The sequence below is a fragment of the Nannobrachium achirus genome, assembly GCF_963921795.1.
Source record: "Nannobrachium achirus genome assembly, contig: SCAFFOLD_417, whole genome shotgun sequence".
NCBI lineage: Eukaryota > Metazoa > Chordata > Actinopteri > Myctophiformes > Myctophidae > Nannobrachium > Nannobrachium achirus.
In genome coordinates this window covers 669-24,982 of record NW_027665138.1, presented here as the reverse complement: position 1 = coordinate 24,982, position 24,314 = coordinate 669, and the positions used below count along the sequence as shown (strand labels likewise).

General features: G+C 42.6%; 2 protein-coding genes across 2 annotated transcripts; both read left to right on the top strand.

Annotated features, from left to right (window-relative positions):
• Positions 1 to 5,781: 5,781 nt before the first annotated feature.
• On the top strand, positions 5,782 to 8,008 carry LOC308280610 (bublin coiled-coil protein-like). Its single transcript, XM_080754944.1, has 2 exons — positions 5,782 to 6,095; positions 7,019 to 8,008. The coding sequence occupies exons 1-2, from the start codon at positions 6,020 to 6,022 to the stop codon at positions 7,249 to 7,251; spliced, it is 309 nt and encodes a 102-aa protein (XP_080611070.1). The 5' UTR covers positions 5,782 to 6,019; the 3' UTR covers positions 7,252 to 8,008.
• A 13,857-nt stretch (positions 8,009 to 21,865) lies between these two features.
• Positions 21,866 to 24,086, top strand: LOC308280606 (bublin coiled-coil protein-like). Its single transcript, XM_080754941.1, has 2 exons — positions 21,866 to 22,179; positions 23,103 to 24,086. The coding sequence occupies exons 1-2, from the start codon at positions 22,104 to 22,106 to the stop codon at positions 23,333 to 23,335; spliced, it is 309 nt and encodes a 102-aa protein (XP_080611067.1). The 5' UTR covers positions 21,866 to 22,103; the 3' UTR covers positions 23,336 to 24,086.
• The last annotated feature ends 228 nt before the right edge of the window (positions 24,087 to 24,314 follow it).

Here is a 24,314-nt window from a genome sequence, read left to right as displayed (position 1 = left end):
ATACGGTCGTCTGCATTTTTTACGCGCTGGGAAACCCACCTTAACGCCCTCATTAGCATAATGTATGCGAGCATAATGTATGCGAACCATACCCAAATGCATTTCCAAACCATGCCCCGCCCCCAATTTGCATACGTCGACTAAGCTCCTCCCCTTCATTTACATACGGTCATCTACATTTTTTACGCGCTGGGAAACCTACCTTAACACCCTCATTAGCATAATGTATGCGAACCACACCCAAACGCATTTCCAAACCATGCCCCGCCCCAATTTTCATACGTCGACTAAGCTCCTCCCCTTCATTTACATACGGTCGTCTGCATTTTTTACGCGCTGGGAAACCCACCTTAACGCCCTCATTAGCATAATGTATGCGAGCATAATGTCTGCAAACCACGCCCACACGCATTTACAAACCATGCCCCGCCCCCAATTTGCATACGTCGACTAAGCTCCTCCCCTTCATTTACATACGGTCATCTACATTTTTTACGCGCTGGGAAACCTACCTTAACACCCTCATTAGCATAATGTATGCGAACCACACCCAAACGCATTTCCAAACCATGCCCCGCCCCAATTTTCATACGTCGACTAAGCTCCTCCCCTTCATTTACATACGGTCGTCTGCATTTTTTACGCGCTGGGAAACCCACCTTAACGCCCTCATTAGCATAATGTATGCGAGCATAATGTCTGCGAACCACGCCCACACGCATTTACAAACCATGCCCCGCCCCCAATTTGCATACGTCGACTAAGCTCCTCCCCTTCATTTACATACGGTCGTCTGCATATTTTACGCGCTGGGAAACGCCACTTAACAGCCTCATTAGCATAATTTATGCGAACCACACCCACACACATTTCCAAACCATGCACCGCCCGCAATTTTCATACGTCGACTAAGCTCCTCCCCTTCATTTACATACGGTCGTCTGCATTTTTTACGCGCTGGGAAACCCACCTTAACGCCCTCATTAGCATAATGTATGCGAGCATAATGTATGCGAACCATACCCAAACGCATTTCCAAACCATGCCCCGCCCCCAATTTGCATACGTCGACTAAGCTCCTCCCCTTCATTTACATACGGTCGTCTGCATTTTTTACGCGCTGGGAAACCCACCTTAACGCCCTCATTAGCATAATGTATGCGAGCATAATGTATGCGAACCATACCCAAATGCATTTCCAAACCATGCCCCGCCCCCAATTTGCATACGTCGACTAAGCTCCTCCCCTTCATTTACATACGGTCATCTACATTTTTTACGCGCTGGGAAACCTACCTTAACACCCTCATTAGCATAATGTATGCGAACCACACCCAAACGCATTTCCAAACCATGCCCCGCCCCAATTTTCATACGTCGACTAAGCTCCTCCCCTTCATTTACATACGGTCGTCTGCATTTTTTACGCGCTGGGAAACCCACCTTAACGCCCTCATTAGCATAATGTATGCGAGCATAATGTCTGCAAACCACGCCCACACGCATTTACAAACCATGCCCCGCCCCCAATTTGCATACGTCGACTAAGCTCCTCCCCTTCATTTACATACGGTCATCTACATTTTTTACGCGCTGGGAAACCTACCTTAACACCCTCATTAGCATAATGTATGCGAACCACACCCAAACGCATTTCCAAACCATGCCCCGCCCCAATTTTCATACGTCGACTAAGCTCCTCCCCTTCATTTACATACGGTCGTCTGCATTTTTTACGCGCTGGGAAACCCACCTTAACGCCCTCATTAGCATAATGTATGCGAGCATAATGTCTGCGAACCACGCCCACACGCATTTACAAACCATGCCCCGCCCCCAATTTGCATACGTCGACTAAGCTCCTCCCCTTCATTTACATACGGTCATCTACATTTTTTACGCGCTGGGAAACCTACCTTAACACCCTCATTAGCATAATGTATGCGAACCACACCCAAACGCATTTCCAAACCATGCCCCGCCCCAATTTTCATACGTCGACTAAGCTCCTCCCCTTCATTTACATACGGTCGTCTGCATTTTTTACGCGCTGGGAAACCCACCTTAACGCCCTCATTAGCATAATGTATGCGAGCATAATGTCTGCAAACCACGCCCACACGCATTTCCAAACCATGCCCCGCCCCCAATTTGCATACGTCGCCTAAGCTCCTCCCCTTCATTTACATACGGTCGTCTGCATATTTTACGCGCTGGGAAACGCCACTTAACAGCCTCATTAGCATAATTTATGCGAACCACACCCACACACATTTCCAAACCATGCACCGCCCCCAATTTTCATACGTCGACTAAGCTCCTCCCCTTCATTTACATACGGTCGTCTGCATTTTTTACGCGCTGGGAAACCCACCTTAACGCCCTCATTAGCATAATGTATGCGAGCATAATGTATGCGAACCATACCCAAACGCATTTCCAAACCATGCCCCGCCCCCAATTTGCATACGTCGACTAAGCTCCTCCCCTTCATTTACATACGGTCGTCTGCATTTTTTACGCGCTGGGAAACCCACCTTAACGCCCTCATTAGCATAATGTATGCGAGCATAATGTATGCGAACCATACCCAAATGCATTTCCAAACCATGCCCCGCCCCCCCATTTGCATAAGTCGGCTTAATTTACATAATTAATGCGTGCGACGCCCACAAAACTCATTACGTTAGGCCCACTCGTTAAGTCAGAGTCCTCCCTCTTGTTGAAACCACGCCCACTCGTTAATAGCAGATCTACAAGCTCACAACGCGTCTTGATGTGACGCGTTGTGAGCTTGTAGTTGAAACCACGCCCACTCGTTAAGTTCGACTCCACCCCTTGTATTTGCGTGTAATTACCCCGTCAGCGCGGTGACGAGAACGCTTGTCATGCGGCCTCATTTACAGGAAGGAAGGAAGGAAGGAAGGAAGGAAGGAAGAAAGAAAGAAAGAATTTGCCTAAATGTGTGGGGTTCTTAACGAGGAGGCAGTAATTACGCACGCACGCACGCACGCATGCATGCATGCACACACACACACACACACTTTCTTTGTTTATTTATTTATTTATTCATGTGTTCGTTCATTCATTATATATTTATTTATTTATTTATTTAAATACTCTGTTGCTAGTATCCACAACTTTCCAACATCCCATAATGCATTGCGCAGAAGTTGGATGGAGCTTCCGTGAGCTTGTATGTGGTATTTAATACCAGTAACACGAGAAGCCAGAAAGCGAGTTTGGAGACGGTAGCACGCTGCAAAACGGAGTTATGGCTCTTTAAAGCCCAGCCGATCGATAGGCAGACGCCTGGGGGGGGCGGAGTCCAGGGGCGGAAATAAATAAATAATTAATTACATAAATAATCAGTCTCGGAAACAGTCAGGAAATAAATAAATAAATAAATAATCAGTCTCGGAAACATAGTCGGGAAATAAATAAATAAATAATCAGTCTCGGAAACATAGTCGGGAAATAAATAATTAAACCAGTAAGACTCCCTAATATATACTGACTGCGTAGCGATTTGCGTGATTTTAGGGCAAAATCTGTAGAAGTAGTGTCCAAAAATGGGTTTAAAAAAATCGGCCTGAAGGTGGCGCTACATGGGACAGATCCATGTTGATGACATGAGCGTAGAGCAAGTGTGTACCGATTTGTGTGATTTTAGGGCAAGATTTGTAGGAGCAGTGTCCAGAATGAGTTTTGGCCTCATGGTGGCGCTAGAAGAGGAGGGCCATGTGAGAATCGTAGTTTGGCAGGCAAGGACTGTGTGTGCCAAATTTGGCACGGATCGGGGCAGCGGTTGCAGAGATATGAGCAGGGCAAAAGTGTGACGGACAGACAGACAGCCGGTCGAGGTTTCGATAGTAACTGCGACCCGACGGTCGCAATTTATCAGTCAGTGGCGGCGCAGTTGGGCCTGGTGTGGAGACAGGGAAATAATTCATTCAATAAATAAAGCTCCTTTTAGTTGAGCTTGTACCAGTGAACTGTACTGTCATGAAACTTGTCGTAAAGTCTTCAATCAATCACTCGATAAAGGGATCAATACAAACCCACATTTACCCAAAACAGCTGATCCACAAGCCCACATGCAGCCTTGTAGATCGGCTGTTTTTATTGTTTTATTTTTTAAATTGTTTCCCCCTGACTTAGTCTTTTCTAGGATCACCTTTTAGTTGACCTTGTACCAGTGAACTGTACTGTCAATGACACTGTACCTATGACAGTCCTATATCAATAATTCGTTCATTCATGAATGACTTCCCTGTGGAAATAAGCCAAAAACATTACTGGGATCTCCTTTTAGTTCATGTTTATTACGTATCTATCTATCTTCCTATCAATTGGTCACATGCATTCACATTGCACTGAACGCACGCAAGCACGCACGCACGCACGCCCGCTCAGCAGCTGGCTTTTTTTCTTTTTTCTTTTTTTTCACAGAGCTCCAGACTCAGACACCGAGGTCTCGGAGGGCACCCAAGCCGGACTGCGTGCTCTGGCAGCGGCCGCGAAGCGGCCGCGGCCGCCCCAACCCACTGGAGCTAGGTAGAGTCTGGTGAAATAAAACCAATCAGTAGGTCCCCATCAACAGATGTCGCTGTAGCCAAGGAATTCACACCCAGCCTGCTCACCTGACCAGGAAGTCCAACCAGTCTGTGTTGGAGAAACAACACTGCTGCCGCTGCTGCAGTAATCATTGCTATAGAGTGCTTGTTCAGTAACAGTGTTAAACGGCTCTATATTGTGACAGGAATCCTTCCCACCGAGTGTTTGTTCACTAACAGTGTTACAGTGTGATATGAAAGAATCCACATGAGGGCAGTGTTTCCATTCTCAACTCACTGAGTTGAACAGAGGGCGGAACCCAATGCAATAACAAGTCCTATTATTTAGAAAGGAGTCACGTCAATGTCAGCATTTTTTTTCTCTCTCTCTCTTTTTGGCAACATTTTTTAAATCATTTCACAATGTAAAAACAAAAATCATTTTGAGAAAAATGTAATGACCTATACACAGTATCTATAGGCTGTGTCTGTGTATATTCTGAGTGTAGATGTTGTTGTACTTTAACCACTTAAGCCCTGTGTCAGGGGTTCCCAAACTTTTTTGTCTCAGGGCACCCCATGAATATTTTTTTAATCCGAGGCACCCCTACATTATAATTTTCACTCCCAGCACCTTATATTTATAGCATATAGTCGTTGTCGGGTGGAAACCTTGTATGTCCAAAACCGTTTTGTATTTATCATCTATAAAATGTACTTGCGAGGCATTGTGTGCTTGTAGATCGGCTGTTTTCACTAGTTTAAATCATTTTTAAAATGATAAATACAAAACACCCGAAAACAACGAAATATAACTCATGTCATTGTCCCACTGGCTTGTCACTTGCCATGATCTGAAATGGCAAATCTTTGAGTAGCGCGCAATGAGGGCCTCTCCCAACTCTATTTCCCGAGCTGAATCAGAGGCCCAGCACGTCCCTGGTAACCTCTACTGGCCCTAAATCAAGTTACTGTAATAAAGTCTTAAGAGACTAACCTTGAGGTTTTGAAAATGCTTCAAGGACTTGCAGTGGGAGTGTAGACCCGGAGATTGAAAATTATAGAACCTTTTGCAGAGGCGACAAAGGAAGCCAGCTACCGGAATTACAAAATTTGACCCTGATGGAAAGAAGTTCATAGAATTACATTTCAAACAATTGTGAAAATAAGACTAAGTAAAGTAAAAGGGTGTTTATAATCCCATGATTCTTCTTGCGAACAACAAATAAGCTCCTCGATCTTGACTGATTCACTAACATCCACATTTCTATGGATTACACAGTTTGTCTTTGTTTGCGTGGTTTCTCAATTGCTCTGCTTTAGTTTGTTGGATCCATTGTCATGTAGTTTGATGAAAATAAAGCCGACAGGGGCAGCATATGAACAAACTAAACATCCTACACGGTGGTGTCCAAGATTAAACACAAACAGGATCTGTTATAAACCCGTATTAAACCTCAGAAATGTCTGGACCAAATGGAGATCCCGATATCTCGATAGATGAAGGTATTATCGACGATGATGAATTCAACGAAGAAGGTACCATCTAGTTTACTGTAATGTTGCTGTCACCTTGAATCTTAAAATCCCTTAATATCCTCACCCTTGTGTCAACTGTGTGAAGATCGAAAACATTTTAACATGAGAATTAACAATTGCCTTTACTCTAGTGTCTCTCTTAAATCTCTACCGTTCTACCATTGATATCCACGGAACTCATCCATTTGACTGGTCATACAGTTTACTGTACAGTGTTGATGATATTTTTTGAATGTCTTGATGAATTGAATACACAGGACCACAATGGAAACAAGCCCTTTTTGTGTTGTGCTTTTGCATCACTGTATAATCGTACCAGTACAACTGTACTATTTGCAAATTGTTAAAGTATCCTTATTATTCAATCAATCAATGTATACAATTATTTAATCACAGAAAGACCTTAAACTACACTGTTAAATCCTCAATGTTAATTTGGCATAGCCCTAAGGGTCCATTTGGTTCCTAACCCTTAAATCATTTAGCTGGAGAGGAGGCCCTTGGAACCCGTTCAATTAATGCATTTTAGTGCATCTTTGTGATAGAAATAGCAAAATAAGAGTACCACCTTCATTACAGTTTGCAGTACATCTCTCTCTAAGAATACCAAAACACAGTCACCCCGGGCACAAATCCTGTAGCCTACCTTATTCCTAACCTTAACCTCAGTCAAATGGTGCCAAAACCTACCCCTATTCCTAAACGTAACCTCAGTAAAACTATGCCTAACCCTAAATGTTATTTCTAACCTTATCCACTATTCAGTAAAACAAACTCATGGTTTACTTGGTAATTGACATCAGTGGGACTTGTGTCACGGTCATTGTTTAATCAGGATACAGTATGCCAATGATGGCTTCATCTCAACTAAATTGTTTCACAGTTTTACACTGCACTTTAACGTTTCCTCTTTTCCGTGACAGAATATGCTTCCATCAACGCCATGCTGGATCAGATTAACTCCTGCCTGGATGATTTAGAGGAACGTAATGACAGTCTGAACGGCAAACTGCACGAACTTCTGGAATCCAACCGTCAGGCTAGGATGGAGTTCAGAGCCAAGCTGGTTAGTCCGGACACAGAGGAGGACTCCTCTCCAGCTACCGATGGAGGACCAGACGAAGATATCAGGGAACCAAACCAAGGACCAGATTAGATACAGCAAGGCTGTGTTCAGTCGCTGTTATATATATAGATGTTATTCCATAACCAATTAAATACATTTATTGAACCCATAGATCAGTGACATGCTGTATCTTAACGTGTCCCATGTCTAAGATGCCCTGAATGTATTGTACCATAGCTGCATTTTCTTTTCCAGATGATTTTTTTCTTAAATCTCAGATCTACTATAACATTCCACATAGGGGTTCTCTGTCCTTGTCTACATGTATATGTTATTGCAGACTGTTCCTTTCAGAAAGGTAGCATTTTGTCCATCCCTTACATGCCCGTTTGCCTTTATGGCAACATGTTGGTGCGTGCTGTTGAAAATATATATATACACTTACACTATATATATATGAATAAATAAATAACCTTTCATACATGCTGAGTGACCGTTCTGTTAGGAGTTAGGCAAGTCAGACAGGCTTTTGCTTACCTGGCCTTACATCATGGCCATTGTCACCTCCATTCCATAGTGGTAGGAGGTCACAAGAATGCTTGATCATTGCACTCTGAAAATAGACAAATTACAAGCTCAAAATGCACTGCGACACATTTGTAACAAAGTATAAATGCCACTTTTTAGGCCAACACAGTTATCGCAGAGTGTATGCAGTTTGCTAGTCTGCTAGACTATTTTTCTTATTTATTGTTTTGGTTTATTCACATTAATGAAGCATTCTGAAAATGTTCATGGTGTTGTGTTACTGCTGTCATGGGTTTCCAAATGCAGATTTCTAATAGAAATTTTGCATTGAGTTTTGGATAATTAAAACAAAGCCATGTCGATAAATGATTCTTATTAACTTGTATTTTTCAACAAAATATCCACAAAACAAGATATTAACAAGTGTAATTTATGTTATGCTGATTGCAAACTCATCTGCTAGTCACATCAGTTTCAAGTTTTTCAAAGATCCTGAACAAACTAACAGACATTTTCAGTTTTTTTTCTGGCTGAGGTTTGAACTATGCCGTAAATTTTATGTCACAAAAATCTATGGACCAAAAGGAATAATGTAAATTGGCCTGCTTTTAGAGGTGCAACAAAACTAAAAGGAGCAAGATTGTTCAGGCCTTCAATAGCATAAAGTACTACTTCTGCCTAGTTCACTGATACTGTCTGTCTTGAGAGTGAAGTTTGAGGTAAATCCTTGAGAAAAAAAAAATCCAATATGGTCTTATTTCATCTTCATTTCTCTGCCATTTCATTATGTCTACCTCATTTAATCACCAGCCAGAATGTTGTTGCGAATGAAAGAAGATTGCAACAACGGCCCTGTTGCTGGCATATTAAAGATACACCAACAATTTAAATTAAAGAATTGCAAGTATTAGGGTGAGGCAACTGTCAAATGTTTAATATTAAATGAAAAGACCCAAATACAGAAAATAAACATCTAAAAATACATGGAACTTTCAGCAGTTAGAAAACAATCTGTTTTGTCAGTGGCTGAATAAAAATACGGTAAAAAACATACAGCTTGGAAATGTCGTTTAGATGCCCTTTTCTTCTTCAGCAAGATACAAAAATATATATCTTCCGTGCTACATACGCTGGTCTCTTCCCTTCGGCTTTGCACAATTTACTAAATCTTTCCTACATTTTCCTCAGAACAAACTACGTAGTATGACACGGTGTGAGTGAGTTGACACCGTGACTAAAAGGGATGATTATTGACTACACAGTTCAACTTAGTTTATTATAGTTACAAGAAATACTTCTCTATTATCAGGGTATGAACTATGACATCTCAGTCAATAAAGCCCACATGTTACAATGATAGAAGTGATGTTAATTGCCTAATTTATGCTCCATCGTATGATGGTGTTGCGTGTCAGAAATACATCTATGAGCTCACAACGTGTTGCATCTGCGACACATTGTGAGCTTAGTTTGGGGTTTAGGATTGTTTACTCTAATACAATGCTATTTTTGTGGTGTAGATGTATGTCCAAGCATGTCATTGCGTGCAATCCAGGAAAATATTAGGTATTTCTTTTTACAGGAAATCTCAAAACCCGCAAATGTGGTCATGGAAAAAAATATTAGGGATGAAATACAACTTCAACATCTGCATTGTCGATGTCAAGTAGACAATGCATTGAATCATAATGGGAAACAAACATGTTCCTTCTAAAAGGTTAGTCTACTACTACAACTTCAACTAGCAGGATTGGGAAATAAAAACTTTGGTCAACTCAGTGCCTGGTGGATAGTACTTAAAAGCCAAATTAAACATGGCATTACAAAGAAAATGTATATTGTGATACTGTATAGGCCTAACTGGTACATTTTCATTATGAATTTAAGGGCATGGGACTAGTTATTACAATTCACATGGAACAAAATATTCCTGTTTTAAACCCCAAATAATTTGAAATGATCAAAACTACTACTAAGAATCGAAATCTCCTGAAAAAAAGAAAAAAGAAAGGAAAAAGTAACAATATCACCATGAAGATATTCGGTGTTCATAAATGTATCCATCAAATAATACATTCATAATGGATGTTCTGTTTTTGTTGTTTTTATTTGCTACATCAGATTGGAACACAAATGTAGCTCATCATACTGAAAAAGTAGCCAAGCTCAACAGTTTAGCAGTGGCGAGTAAGAAACAAAGTAAGAGAAGTTCAGAATTCCGAGATTAAATAATGCCATTCCATAATTCCTGAATTTATTCTCAGACTTCTGAGAAATTCTGACTTTAATCTCAGAACTCCAATAACATTTTCAAGTGGCCCTAATCCTCTTCCGTACAAAGAGAAAGGTATTCAAGTACGTTTTCCAATAAAAGAAAAATTAATTCAGCAAGAAAACTGACAAAACAGAGATCCTGGCCTTACATCACAGCTTTCACAAGCAGCCAGTCAATCAACAACGCCTCCATAATTTCCTACAGATTCATTTTTTACAATCTACAGTACACCGCATTTTGTTTAGACATTTTCAAATGAAAATGTATGACTACTAAAGCTGAAGTCCAGGATTCCTGTCCCTGCGGCAGAAAGAAAATTACGCTACTGAGCCTTTGCTCATGTGATTTCAGACGGGCTTTTATTTGCATCTGTCACAGAACTAGCAGAGTTCACAGCTGTCCTAATACTACCCATAAAAAAAAATCCTCCAACCATCTCTCCAACAACGGTAAAGATACCAAATGGTCCAAAGGACTAAAATGACTATTTGAAATGGAGAGTATCCCATATTGAAGCGTTATTGTTGTTGTATTATTGTTCAAGTACATTTGCACACACCAGGAATTTGTCCTCTGCATTTAACTCATCCTAGCAATTAGGAGCCGCGGGCACTATTGAACAGCACCCAGGGAGCAGTCATGGTTCAGTGTCTTGCTCAAGCACACTTCGAACACTAAGCCAGGAGGAGCTGTGGATTGCACCACATCCTTCGAAACCATTAGAAGTACATTTGTGTAACAAACTAACAATCTAAAGCAATTAGTCATGGACAATTAAATTCTGTTCATAAATTCTGCGGGGACTATTTTTGCACTTACTTTTTATATTCACACTTAAATAATTAAAACACAACAATAACAAACTTTGACCAAGACTTTTTTTTCCCCCATGTAGGCTACTAACATTTATGGAATTGAATGGCTTCTTTGAAAATCAAACAAACCATAGTATGCTTTGGGAAATTGTCGTACATACTCAATGGATTATGCCAGACCACCAGGGTATGACATGAACCAATGAAAGGTTTCTCCTGGATCTTGTTAACCACACTTACTAACCCTGGCATCCTAAATTTAGGCAAATTCTTTGAAAGAACAACAATCCTTAAATATAGCTCAAAACACACCACATTGCAACACGCTTTGAGCTTGTTGCAAAAATAGCCCATCTATAAGCTAACAACGCAATACGACACGTTATGAGCTTGCTATCCAGATCTGCTATTTTCAATATGTGTTCGCCTATTCTTCCATAGGTTCCATGTGGTTAATCATATCTCGCATTAGGTGACAGGTCTGAGCTAGTACTGTATACTTTTCATCGTAGACTTGATGCACTTAGTGGAGGTTGGAACTTTCAACTAGGTTGGGGGGTGACCGTAACTTAGTGTGTAGAGTGGCCGAGGCCGTCTGGTAATCAGAATGTCTCGCGTTTGCCTAAAGGGACTCCCCGGGAGTATACAGTACAAGTCGAAGTGCCCCTGAGCAAGCCCCAACAGCCCATCCCACCCCATAAGGTCTGCCCTCTACCTGGCAATGCTGGCGACAACCCAATAAAGATGTAATAGTTAATAGATGTTTTTCAGGTGTCATGTAGATAGATGTTGGGGTATGGCCAGCAGTGTAGTCTGGGATCACTTCACCTTTCGGGGTTGTAACCGGTCTGGAGCGGAAACCACAACACGTCATGTTGTAGTACTCAAAGGACTACAATTTGCCGGAAAGATCAAACCGGATTCAGTTTTAACCCAAAATATTCTCCTGCGCTCAAGGACATACTTTTAGGGCCTACCTAATAACCTCCTTGATGCGGAGTAGTTTTGCTTTTGAAAAAATTGTTTGGTATATGCATCTTTTTGTCCAACTGTTAGCGACTGGCAAGACTACACTAGGCTGCTCCAGCATTTTAATAGGGATTGGGGAAACAAACGGAGGGAACTAAATCAAAGCGACGCCACTTCTTCAAGTGGTTTCCGCGCTTTAGCGGAAACCAAACGGCCTGTTGTGAACGAACACCAGGCTTTCCCCCAGAAAGCCTGGTAGGCGAGGTTACCAGCAGTGTAACCTAGTTGAAAGTTTCAACCTGTAGAGGCCACTGCAACACAAGTTTCCTGAATTATGTGACTTGGGGTGAAGTTAATCTTAAAATATAAATAACTGAAAAACAGGCCAGTCTGCTTCATAAAACCGTTAACTTAATAGAGACTGTTACACCATTTGTTGGGTAGCCTAAGCCCTAAGGCAGCAATTGTATTCTTTTTTTTTTCTTTTCTTTTTTTACCAATATGATCTTCAGCGTCTTGATGTTGCCCGGCCTGACCTCCTTTTGTTTGTTGCTTTGGCCTTCCCTGTACTGGCCTTCTCTGGTACAACAGTCTTCTCTGGTACAGAAATCTCCTCTGGTGAAACAGAAGCTTCTTGAACCTGCTGTTCTGTGGCCTCTTCAACAGCCTCCAGTGCTTGTGACAGTGGCCCTTCACACAGTTCAGATGAACTCTCCCAAGCTACACAAGCCTGGGACACTGCATGCTCCATCGTGGTGACAGGGTCAAAAGCTGGGTGTGTGGAGCTGGAACCTGCTGTAGCAGCGGTGTCGATACTCTGTGGCATTGAGGTGGATTCTGGTTTCTTTTTTCTCTGGCGGTCTTTTGGTAGTCTCACTCGGGTGATGGTAACAGTAGGCCGCATGAACTGATTATTACTCTTTACGTCATCAACCTCACTGGAGTCAGTGATGATGTGGCTGCCACTTCCATCCAAGTCTGTGGTGGTGTCTGATACAGAGCTGAGGTGGTCTTCAGAGGCAAAGGCTGTAGTGGACTTTGATGAAACCCGCTGGTTGTGCAGGCTTCTGTACTTCTATTAAGTGAAAGAGTACCACAGTTTATTTTTAAGTAAATGTATTAGAATAACAACTAACTTGATGTACAGTACATAAATGTATGTTAGTGTCATACGCACACGTGCATTTAGAGATCTGGAATGGTTTGAGACATTACATTCATTGAATCAATAAAAATAATTTTACCGAACCACAAAGAGGCATGTACTATAGCAGCTTCTCAAAACAATTAAAACAAAACAATAACACCTATATGCTATATAATAGTACTTTGCAATAACAACAAAGACACTCCTTTAATGTGGGAGAAATGTGTAACCTCCAGGGACGTGCTGGCCATTGGGAAAAGCGGGACAACTCCCGAACGGCCGGTTCATTATCGGTCGGTCCAGGCCGGGCCATTAGGAAAAAATGAAACTGTTTGCACAAAAGTAAAAATTTTACTGTTTGCACAAAAAGTAGTGAAAACAGCAGATCTACAGTGCGAGGCGTTGTGTGCTTGTAGATCGGCTGTTTTGACTAGTTTAAATCATTTTTTTTTGGACATACACAGTGGCGAAACTAGCCCCCGGTGTGCCCCGATGCAAGATTTTCACCAAGTGCCCCACAACAACAACAACAACAACAACAACAACAACAACCACCACCACCTTTTTTCTACAGCGCAAATGCAGACAGCGCAAATGCGGGACACCAGGCTCCAACAGAAGACATCAACACACTCGCCATCTAATTCATGACAATATGTAGCCCAACCAAGTAGTGTCTCACTGTCTCCATCTCTCTGTGGTGCTAATGAACTCTTCCCTATGGCACTCCAACACAACAACTCTGACATTAGTCTTCACACTACAAACATCACCACGCCGTTTTTCCAAAACAGCATTATAAATATCATCCATTAAGACAACTAGGCCTACATTAATGACAGCACACAGTTTAATTGACAGTGATGCATCACTGCAAACCAGCATTATTTATATTAATTACTTAACTCACCTGCTAAAGTAAGGTGGATGACAACAACAAGACCAGTTGGGCACGTTTTGTTCCATATTCCACAGTGTCTTGGTTTTAGAGAGCATGGCAAATATTAACTGTTCCCCAAAGTCGTGTGTTGAAACTTTATATTCCATAATGCCCGAGAGTGTTGTTTTTACTTCAGAAGTTCAGAACGTCTCTTCAGCCTGTGTTCCGTCAGCAGCACTAAGGGGCCCTGTCATAGCTTCCTGTCATACCAGTGGACATTTCAAAACAAGAGTCATTGTATTGGATATTTGTAAAGTGATCATTCAACACATGTTTTATTTTGAAATGGTAGCAGCCTACTACAGGAAATGCAACAGATCAGGACAGAAGCGGCTCCGTCTGTATACATTGTTATTATTAGATTATTTATTTTTTCTCCTCCACCTGCGTGTGCCCCTGGACGTCCCGGGCCCTAATGCGCATGCGTCAGCTGCGTCAGCGGTAGTTACCCCCCTGAATACATGTGCATATCATATGGAAACTAGAAAATATTGTTCCTTCGAAACAATTGTGGGCTCGCTTCAAGCCAGAAAACAATGTCTATAAAAGTACAAAATGTCAAGATCGCAGGCAGTGCTCTCTTTGACGTTACTGAAATTAGCTGCATGCATGATTTGAGGCATTTTGTTCCAAAAATGTGTTATGCAAAAGTTGACCCGCTGGTGGCGCTATAACAGGCCAATGTGAGAAGGGAGGCATCTGTTCCTTGACCTAGTGGGAATGTGCTTGCAAGATTTCACGCATATCGCAGGCTGTATTCATGAATTAATTAAAAAATAAAGTGTGCATGCGTGTGTGCGTGCGTGAATGAATGAATAAATAATAAAGTGTGCGTGCGTGCGTGCGTGCGTGCGTGCGTGCGTGCGTGCGTGCGTGCGTGCGTGTGTGCACGTGCGTTCGTTCGCTCGCTCGCTCGCACGCACGCACGCACGCACGCAAGCACGCACACACGTGTGTGCACGTGCACTTTATTTATTTATTCATTCATTCATTGAATGAATGCGTTCGTGGAACGAATGCTCACTACGGTCATCTGTATTTTTTAAGCCCTGGGAAACCCACCTTAACGCCCTCATTAGCATAATGTATGCAAGCATAATGTATGCGCAACACGCCCACACGCATTTCCAAACCATGCACCAGCCCCAATTTTCATACGTCGACTAAGCTCCTCCCCTTCATTTACATACGGTCGTCTGCATTTTTTACGCGCTGGGAAACCTACCTTAACACCCTCATTAGCATAATGTATGCGAGCATAATGTATGCGAACCACACCCAAACGCATTTCCAAACCATGCCCCGCCCCAATTTTCATACGTCGACTAAGCTCCTCCCCTTCATTTACATACGGTCGTCTGCATTTTTTACGCGCTGGGGAACCCACCTTAACGCCCTCATTAGCATAATGTATGCGAGCATAATGTATGCGAACCATACCCAAATGCATTTCCAAACCATGCCCCGCCCCCAATTTGCATACGTCGACTAAGCTCCTCCCCTTCATTTACATACGGTCATCTACATTTTTTACGCGCTGGGAAACCTACCTTAACACCCTCATTAGCATAATGTATGCGAACCACACCCAAACGCATTTCCAAACCCTGCCCCGCCCCAATTTTCATACGTCGACTAAGCTCCTCCCCTTCATTTACATACGGTCGTCTGCATTTTTTACGCGCTGGGAAACCCACCTTAACGCCCTCATTAGCATAATGTATGCGAGCATAATGTCTGCAAACCACGCCCACACGCATTTCCAAACCATGCCCCGCCCCAATTTGCATACGTCGACTAAGCTCCTCCCCTTCATTTACATACGGTCGTCTGCATTTTTTACGCGCTGGGGAACCCACCTTAACGCCCTCATTAGCATAATGTATGCGAGCATAATGTATGCGAACCATACCCAAATGCATTTCCAAACCATGCCCCGCCCCCAATTTGCATACGTCGACTAAGCTCCTCCCCTTCATTTACATACGGTCATCTACATTTTTTACGCGCTGGGAAACCTACCTTAACACCCTCATTAGCATAATGTATGCGAACCACACCCAAACGCATTTCCAAACCATGCCCCGCCCCAATTTTCATACGTCGACTAAGCTCCTCCCCTTCATTTACATACGGTCGTCTGCATTTTTTACGCGCTGGGAAACCCACCTTAACGCCCTCATTAGCATAATGTATGCGAGCATAATGTCTGCAAACCACGCCCACACGCATTTCCAAACCATGCCCCGCCCCCAATTTGCATACGTCGCCTAAGCTCCTCCCCTTCATTTACATACGGTCGTCTGCATATTTTACGCGCTGGGAAACGCCACTTAACAGCCTCATTAGCATAATTTATGCGAACCACACCCACACACATTTCCAAACCATGCACCGCCCGCAATTTTCATACGTCGACTAAGCTCCTCCCCTTCATTTACATACGGTCGTCTGCATTTTTTACGCGCTGGGAAACCCACCTTAACGCCCTCATTAGCATAATGTATGCGAGCATAATGTATGCGAACCATACCCAAACGCATTTCCAAACCATGCCCCGCCCCCAATTTGCATACGTCGACTAAGCTCCTCCCCTTCATTTACATACGGTCGTCTGCATTTTTTACGCGCTGGGAAACCCACCTTAACGCCCTCATTAGCATAATGTATGCGAGCATAATGTATGCGAACCATACCCAAATGCATTTCCAAACCATGCCCCGCCCCCAATTTGCATACGTCGACTAAGCTCCTCCCCTTCATTTACATACGGTCATCTACATTTTTTACGCGCTGGGAAACCTACCTTAACACCCTCATTAGCATAATGTATGCGAACCACACCCAAACGCATTTCCAAACCATGCCCCGCCCCAATTTTCATACGTCGACTAAGCTCCTCCCCTTCATTTACATACGGTCGTCTGCATTTTTTACGCGCTGGGAAACCCACCTTAACGCCCTCATTAGCATAATGTATGCGAGCATAATGTCTGCAAACCACGCCCACACGCATTTACAAACCATGCCCCGCCCCCAATTTGCATACGTCGACTAAGCTCCTCCCCTTCATTTACATACGGTCATCTACATTTTTTACGCGCTGGGAAACCTACCTTAACACCCTCATTAGCATAATGTATGCGAACCACACCCAAACGCATTTCCAAACCATGCCCCGCCCCAATTTTCATACGTCGACTAAGCTCCTCCCCTTCATTTACATACGGTCGTCTGCATTTTTTACGCGCTGGGAAACCCACCTTAACGCCCTCATTAGCATAATGTATGCGAGCATAATGTCTGCGAACCACGCCCACACGCATTTACAAACCATGCCCCGCCCCCAATTTGCATACGTCGACTAAGCTCCTCCCCTTCATTTACATACGGTCGTCTGCATATTTTACGCGCTGGGAAACGCCACTTAACAGCCTCATTAGCATAATTTATGCGAACCACACCCACACACATTTCCAAACCATGCACCGCCCGCAATTTTCATACGTCGACTAAGCTCCTCCCCTTCATTTACATACGGTCGTCTGCATTTTTTACGCGCTGGGAAACCCACCTTAACGCCCTCATTAGCATAATGTATGCGAGCATAATGTATGCGAACCATACCCAAACGCATTTCCAAACCATGCCCCGCCCCCAATTTGCATACGTCGACTAAGCTCCTCCCCTTCATTTACATACGGTCGTCTGCATTTTTTACGCGCTGGGAAACCCACCTTAACGCCCTCATTAGCATAATGTATGCGAGCATAATGTATGCGAACCATACCCAAATGCATTTCCAAACCATGCCCCGCCCCCAATTTGCATACGTCGACTAAGCTCCTCCCCTTCATTTACATACGGTCATCTACATTTTTTACGCGCTGGGAAACCTACCTTAACACCCTCATTAGCATAATGTATGCGAACCACACCCAAACGCATTTCCAAACCATGCCCCGCCCCAATTTTCATACGTCGACTAAGCTCCTCCCCTTCATTTACATACGGTCGTCTGCATTTTTTACGCGCTGGGAAACCCACCTTAACGCCCTCATTAGCATAATGTATGCGAGCATAATGTCTGCAAACCACGCCCACACGCATTTACAAACCATGCCCCGCCCCCAATTTGCATACGTCGACTAAGCTCCTCCCCTTCATTTACATACGGTCATCTACATTTTTTACGCGCTGGGAAACCTACCTTAACACCCTCATTAGCATAATGTATGCGAACCACACCCAAACGCATTTCCAAACCATGCCCCGCCCCAATTTTCATACGTCGACTAAGCTCCTCCCCTTCATTTACATACGGTCGTCTGCATTTTTTACGCGCTGGGAAACCCACCTTAACGCCCTCATTAGCATAATGTATGCGAGCATAATGTCTGCAAACCACGCCCACACGCATTTCCAAACCATGCCCCGCCCCCAATTTGCATACGTCGCCTAAGCTCCTCCCCTTCATTTACATACGGTCGTCTGCATATTTTACGCGCTGGGAAACGCCACTTAACAGCCTCATTAGCATAATTTATGCGAACCACACCCACACACATTTCCAAACCATGCACCGCCCCCAATTTTCATACGTCGACTAAGCTCCTCCCCTTCATTTACATACGGTCGTCTGCATTTTTTACGCGCTGGGAAACCCACCTTAACGCCCTCATTAGCATAATGTATGCGAGCATAATGTATGCGAACCATACCCAAACGCATTTCCAAACCATGCCCCGCCCCCAATTTGCATACGTCGACTAAGCTCCTCCCCTTCATTTACATACGGTCGTCTGCATTTTTTACGCGCTGGGAAACCCACCTTAACGCCCTCATTAGCATAATGTATGCGAGCATAATGTATGCGAACCATACCCAAATGCATTTCCAAACCATGCCCCGCCCCCCCATTTGCATAAGTCGGCTTAATTTACATAATTAATGCGTGCGACGCCCACAAAACTCATTACGTTAGGCCCACTCGTTAAGTCAGAGTCCTCCCTCTTGTTGAAACCACGCCCACTCGTTAATAGCAGATCTACAAGCTCACAACGCGTCTTGATGTGACGCGTTGTGAGCTTGTAGTTGAAACCACGCCCACTCGTTAAGTTCGACTCCACCCCTTGTATTTGCGTGTAATTACCCCGTCAGCGCGGTGACGAGAACGCTTGTCATGCGGCCTCATTTACAGGAAGGAAGGAAGGAAGGAAGGAAGGAAGGAAGAAAGAAAGAAAGAATTTGCCTAAATGTGTGGGGTTCTTAACGAGGAGGCAGTAATTACGCACGCACGCACGCACGCATGCATGCATGCACACACACACACACACACTTTCTTTGTTTATTTATTTATTTATTCATGTGTTCGTTCATTCATTATATATTTATTTATTTATTTATTTAAATACTCTGTTGCTAGTATCCACAACTTTCCAACATCCCATAATGCATTGCGCAGAAGTTGGATGGAGCTTCCGTGAGCTTGTATGTGGTATTTAATACCAGTAACACGAGAAGCCAGAAAGCGAGTTTGGAGACGGTAGCACGCTGCAAAACGGAGTTATGGCTCTTTAAAGCCCAGCCGATCGATAGGCAGACGCCTGGGGGGGGCGGAGTCCAGGGGCGGAAATAAATAAATAATTAATTACATAAATAATCAGTCTCGGAAACAGTCAGGAAATAAATAAATAAATAAATAATCAGTCTCGGAAACATAGTCGGGAAATAAATAAATAAATAATCAGTCTCGGAAACATAGTCGGGAAATAAATAATTAAACCAGTAAGACTCCCTAATATATACTGACTGCGTAGCGATTTGCGTGATTTTAGGGCAAAATCTGTAGAAGTAGTGTCCAAAAATGGGTTTAAAAAAATCGGCCTGAAGGTGGCGCTACATGGGACAGATCCATGTTGATGACATGAGCGTAGAGCAAGTGTGTACCGATTTGTGTGATTTTAGGGCAAGATTTGTAGGAGCAGTGTCCAGAATGAGTTTTGGCCTCATGGTGGCGCTAGAAGAGGAGGGCCATGTGAGAATCGTAGTTTGGCAGGCAAGGACTGTGTGTGCCAAATTTGGCACGGATCGGGGCAGCGGTTGCAGAGATATGAGCAGGGCAAAAGTGTGACGGACAGACAGACAGCCGGTCGAGGTTTCGATAGTAACTGCGACCCGACGGTCGCAATTTATCAGTCAGTGGCGGCGCAGTTGGGCCTGGTGTGGAGACAGGGAAATAATTCATTCAATAAATAAAGCTCCTTTTAGTTGAGCTTGTACCAGTGAACTGTACTGTCATGAAACTTGTCGTAAAGTCTTCAATCAATCACTCGATAAAGGGATCAATACAAACCCACATTTACCCAAAACAGCTGATCCACAAGCCCACATGCAGCCTTGTAGATCGGCTGTTTTTATTGTTTTATTTTTTAAATTGTTTCCCCCTGACTTAGTCTTTTCTAGGATCACCTTTTAGTTGACCTTGTACCAGTGAACTGTACTGTCAATGACACTGTACCTATGACAGTCCTATATCAATAATTCGTTCATTCATGAATGACTTCCCTGTGGAAATAAGCCAAAAACATTACTGGGATCTCCTTTTAGTTCATGTTTATTACGTATCTATCTATCTTCCTATCAATTGGTCACATGCATTCACATTGCACTGAACGCACGCAAGCACGCACGCACGCACGCCCGCTCAGCAGCTGGCTTTTTTTCTTTTTTCTTTTTTTTCACAGAGCTCCAGACTCAGACACCGAGGTCTCGGAGGGCACCCAAGCCGGACTGCGTGCTCTGGCAGCGGCCGCGAAGCGGCCGCGGCCGCCCCAACCCACTGGAGCTAGGTAGAGTCTGGTGAAATAAAACCAATCAGTAGGTCCCCATCAACAGATGTCGCTGTAGCCAAGGAATTCACACCCAGCCTGCTCACCTGACCAGGAAGTCCAACCAGTCTGTGTTGGAGAAACAACACTGCTGCCGCTGCTGCAGTAATCATTGCTATAGAGTGCTTGTTCAGTAACAGTGTTAAACGGCTCTATATTGTGACAGGAATCCTTCCCACCGAGTGTTTGTTCACTAACAGTGTTACAGTGTGATATGAAAGAATCCACATGAGGGCAGTGTTTCCATTCTCAACTCACTGAGTTGAACAGAGGGCGGAACCCAATGCAATAACAAGTCCTATTATTTAGAAAGGAGTCACGTCAATGTCAGCATTTTTTTTCTCTCTCTCTCTTTTTGGCAACATTTTTTAAATCATTTCACAATGTAAAAACAAAAATCATTTTGAGAAAAATGTAATGACCTATACACAGTATCTATAGGCTGTGTCTGTGTATATTCTGAGTGTAGATGTTGTTGTACTTTAACCACTTAAGCCCTGTGTCAGGGGTTCCCAAACTTTTTTGTCTCAGGGCACCCCATGAATATTTTTTTAATCCGAGGCACCCCTACATTATAATTTTCACTCCCAGCACCTTATATTTATAGCATATAGTCGTTGTCGGGTGGAAACCTTGTATGCCCAAAACCGTTTTGTATTTATCATCTATAAAATGTACTTGCGAGGCATTGTGTGCTTGTAGATCGGCTGTTTTCACTAGTTTAAATCATTTTTAAAATGATAAATACAAAACACCCGAAAACAACGAAATATAACTCATGTCATTGTCCCACTGGCTTGTCACTTGCCATGATCTGAAATGGCAAATCTTTGAGTAGCGCGCAATGAGGGCCTCTCCCAACCTCTACTGGCCCTAAATCAAGTTACTGTAATAAAGTCTTAAGAGACTAACCTTGAGGTTTTGAAAATGCTTCAAGGACTTGCAGTGGGAGTGTAGACCCGGAGATTGAAAATTATAGAACCTTTTGCAGAGGCGACAAAGGAAGCCAGCTACCGGAATTAAAAAATTTGACCCTGATGGAAAGAAGTTCATAGAATTACATTTCAAACAATTGTGAAAATAAGACTAAGTAAAGTAAAAGGGTGTTTATAATCCCATGATTCTTCTTGCGAACAACAAATAAGCTCCTCGATCTTGACTGATTCACTAACATCCACATTTCTATGGATTACACAGTTTGTCTTTGTTTGCGTGGTTTCTCAATTGCTCTGCTTTAGTTTGTTGGATCCATTGTCATGTAGTTTGATGAAAATAAAGCCGACAGGGGCAGCATATGAACAAACTAAACATCCTACACGGTGGTGTCCAAGATTAAACACAAACAGGATCTGTTATAAACCCGTATTAAACCTCAGAAATGTCTGGACCAAATGGAGATCCCGATATCTCGATAGATGAAGGTATTATCGACGATGATGAATTCAACGAAGAAGGTACCATCTAGTTTACTGTAATGTTGCTGTCACCTTGAATCTTAAAATCCCTTAATATCCTCACCCTTGTGTCAACTGTGTGAAGATCGAAAACATTTTAACATGAGAATTAACAATTGCCTTTACTCTAGTGTCTCTCTTAAATCTCTACCGTTCTACCATTGATATCCACGGAACTCATCCATTTGACTGGTCATACAGTTTACTGTACAGTGTTGATGATATTTTTTGAATGTCTTGATGAATTGAATACACAGGACCACAATGGAAACAAGCCCTTTTTGTGTTGTGCTTTTGCATCACTGTATAATCGTACCAGTACAACTGTACTATTTGCAAATTGTTAAAGTATCCTTATTATTCAATCAATCAATGTATACAATTATTTAATCACAGAAAGACCTTAAACTACACTGTTAAATCCTCAATGTTAATTTGGCATAGCCCTAAGGGTCCATTTGGTTCCTAACCCTTAAATCATTTAGCTGGAGAGGAGGCCCTTGGAACCCGTTCAATTAATGCATTTTAGTGCATCTTTGTGATAGAAATAGCAAAATAAGAGTACCACCTTCATTACAGTTTGCAGTACATCTCTCTCTAAGAATACCAAAACACAGTCACCCCGGGCACAAATCCTGTAGCCTACCTTATTCCTAACCTTAACCTCAGTCAAATGGTGCCAAAACCTACCCCTATTCCTAAACGTAACCTCAGTAAAACTATGCCTAACCCTAAATGTTATTTCTAACCTTATCCACTATTCAGTAAAACAAACTCATGGTTTACTTGGTAATTGACATCAGTGGGACTTGTGTCACGGTCATTGTTTAATCAGGATACAGTATGCCAATGATGGCTTCATCTCAACTAAATTGTTTCACAGTTTTACACTGCACTTTAACGTTTCCTCTTTTCCGTGACAGAATATGCTTCCATCAACGCCATGCTGGATCAGATTAACTCCTGCCTGGATGATTTAGAGGAACGTAATGACAGTCTGAACGGCAAACTGCACGAACTTCTGGAATCCAACCGTCAGGCTAGGATGGAGTTCAGAGCCAAGCTGGTTAGTCCGGACACAGAGGAGGACTCCTCTCCAGCTACCGATGGAGGACCAGACGAAGATATCAGGGAACCAAACCAAGGACCAGATTAGATACAGCAAGGCTGTGTTCAGTCGCTGTTATATATATAGATGTTATTCCATAACCAATTAAATACATTTATTGAACCCATAGATCAGTGACATGCTGTATCTTAACGTGTCCCATGTCTAAGATGCCCTGAATGTATTGTACCATAGCTGCATTTTCTTTTCCAGATGATTTTTTTCTTAAATCTCAGATCTACTATAACATTCCACATAGGGGTTCTCTGTCCTTGTCTACATGTATATGTTATTGCAGACTGTTCCTTTCAGAAAGGTAGCATTTTGTCCATCCCTTACATGCCCGTTTGCCTTTATGGCAACATGTTGGTGCGTGCTGTTGAGAATATATATACACTTACACTATATATATATGAATAAATAAATAACCTTTCATACATGCTGAGTGACCGTTCTGTTAGGAGGCAAGTCAGACAGGCTTTTGCTTACCTGGCCTTACATCATGGCCATTGTCACCTCCATTCCATAGTGGTAGGAGGTCACAAGAATGCTTGATCATTGCACTCTGAAAATAGACAAATTACAAGCTCAAAATGCACTGCGACACATTTGTAACAAAGTATAAATGCCACTTTTTAGGCCAACACAGTTATCGCAGAGTGTATGCAGTTTGCTAGTCTGCTAGACTATTTTTCTTATTTATTGTTTTGGTTTATTCACATTAATGAAGCATTCTGAAAATGTTCATGGTGTTGTGTTACTGCTGTCATGGGTTTCCAAATGCAGATTTCTAATAGAAATTTTGCATTGAGTTTTGGATAATTAAAACAAAGCCATGTCGATAAATGATTCTTATTAACTTGTATTTTTCAACAAAATATCCACAAAACAAGATATTAACAAGTGTAATTTATGTTATGCTGATTGCAAACTCATCTGCTAGTCACATCAGTTTCAAGTTTTTCAAAGATCCTGAACAAACTAACAGACATTTTCAGTGTTTTTTCTGGCTGAGGTTTGAACTATG

Coding starts and splice junctions, on each gene's coding strand:
- LOC308280610 (XM_080754944.1), top strand. CDS start 6,020: ATGTCTGGACCAAATGGAGATCCCGATATCTCGATAGATGAAGGTATT. Junction 6,096..7,018: donor TGATGAATTCAACGAAGAAG/GTACCATCTAGT, acceptor TTTCCGTGACAG/AATATGCTTCCATCAACGCC.
- LOC308280606 (XM_080754941.1), top strand. CDS start 22,104: ATGTCTGGACCAAATGGAGATCCCGATATCTCGATAGATGAAGGTATT. Junction 22,180..23,102: donor TGATGAATTCAACGAAGAAG/GTACCATCTAGT, acceptor TTTCCGTGACAG/AATATGCTTCCATCAACGCC.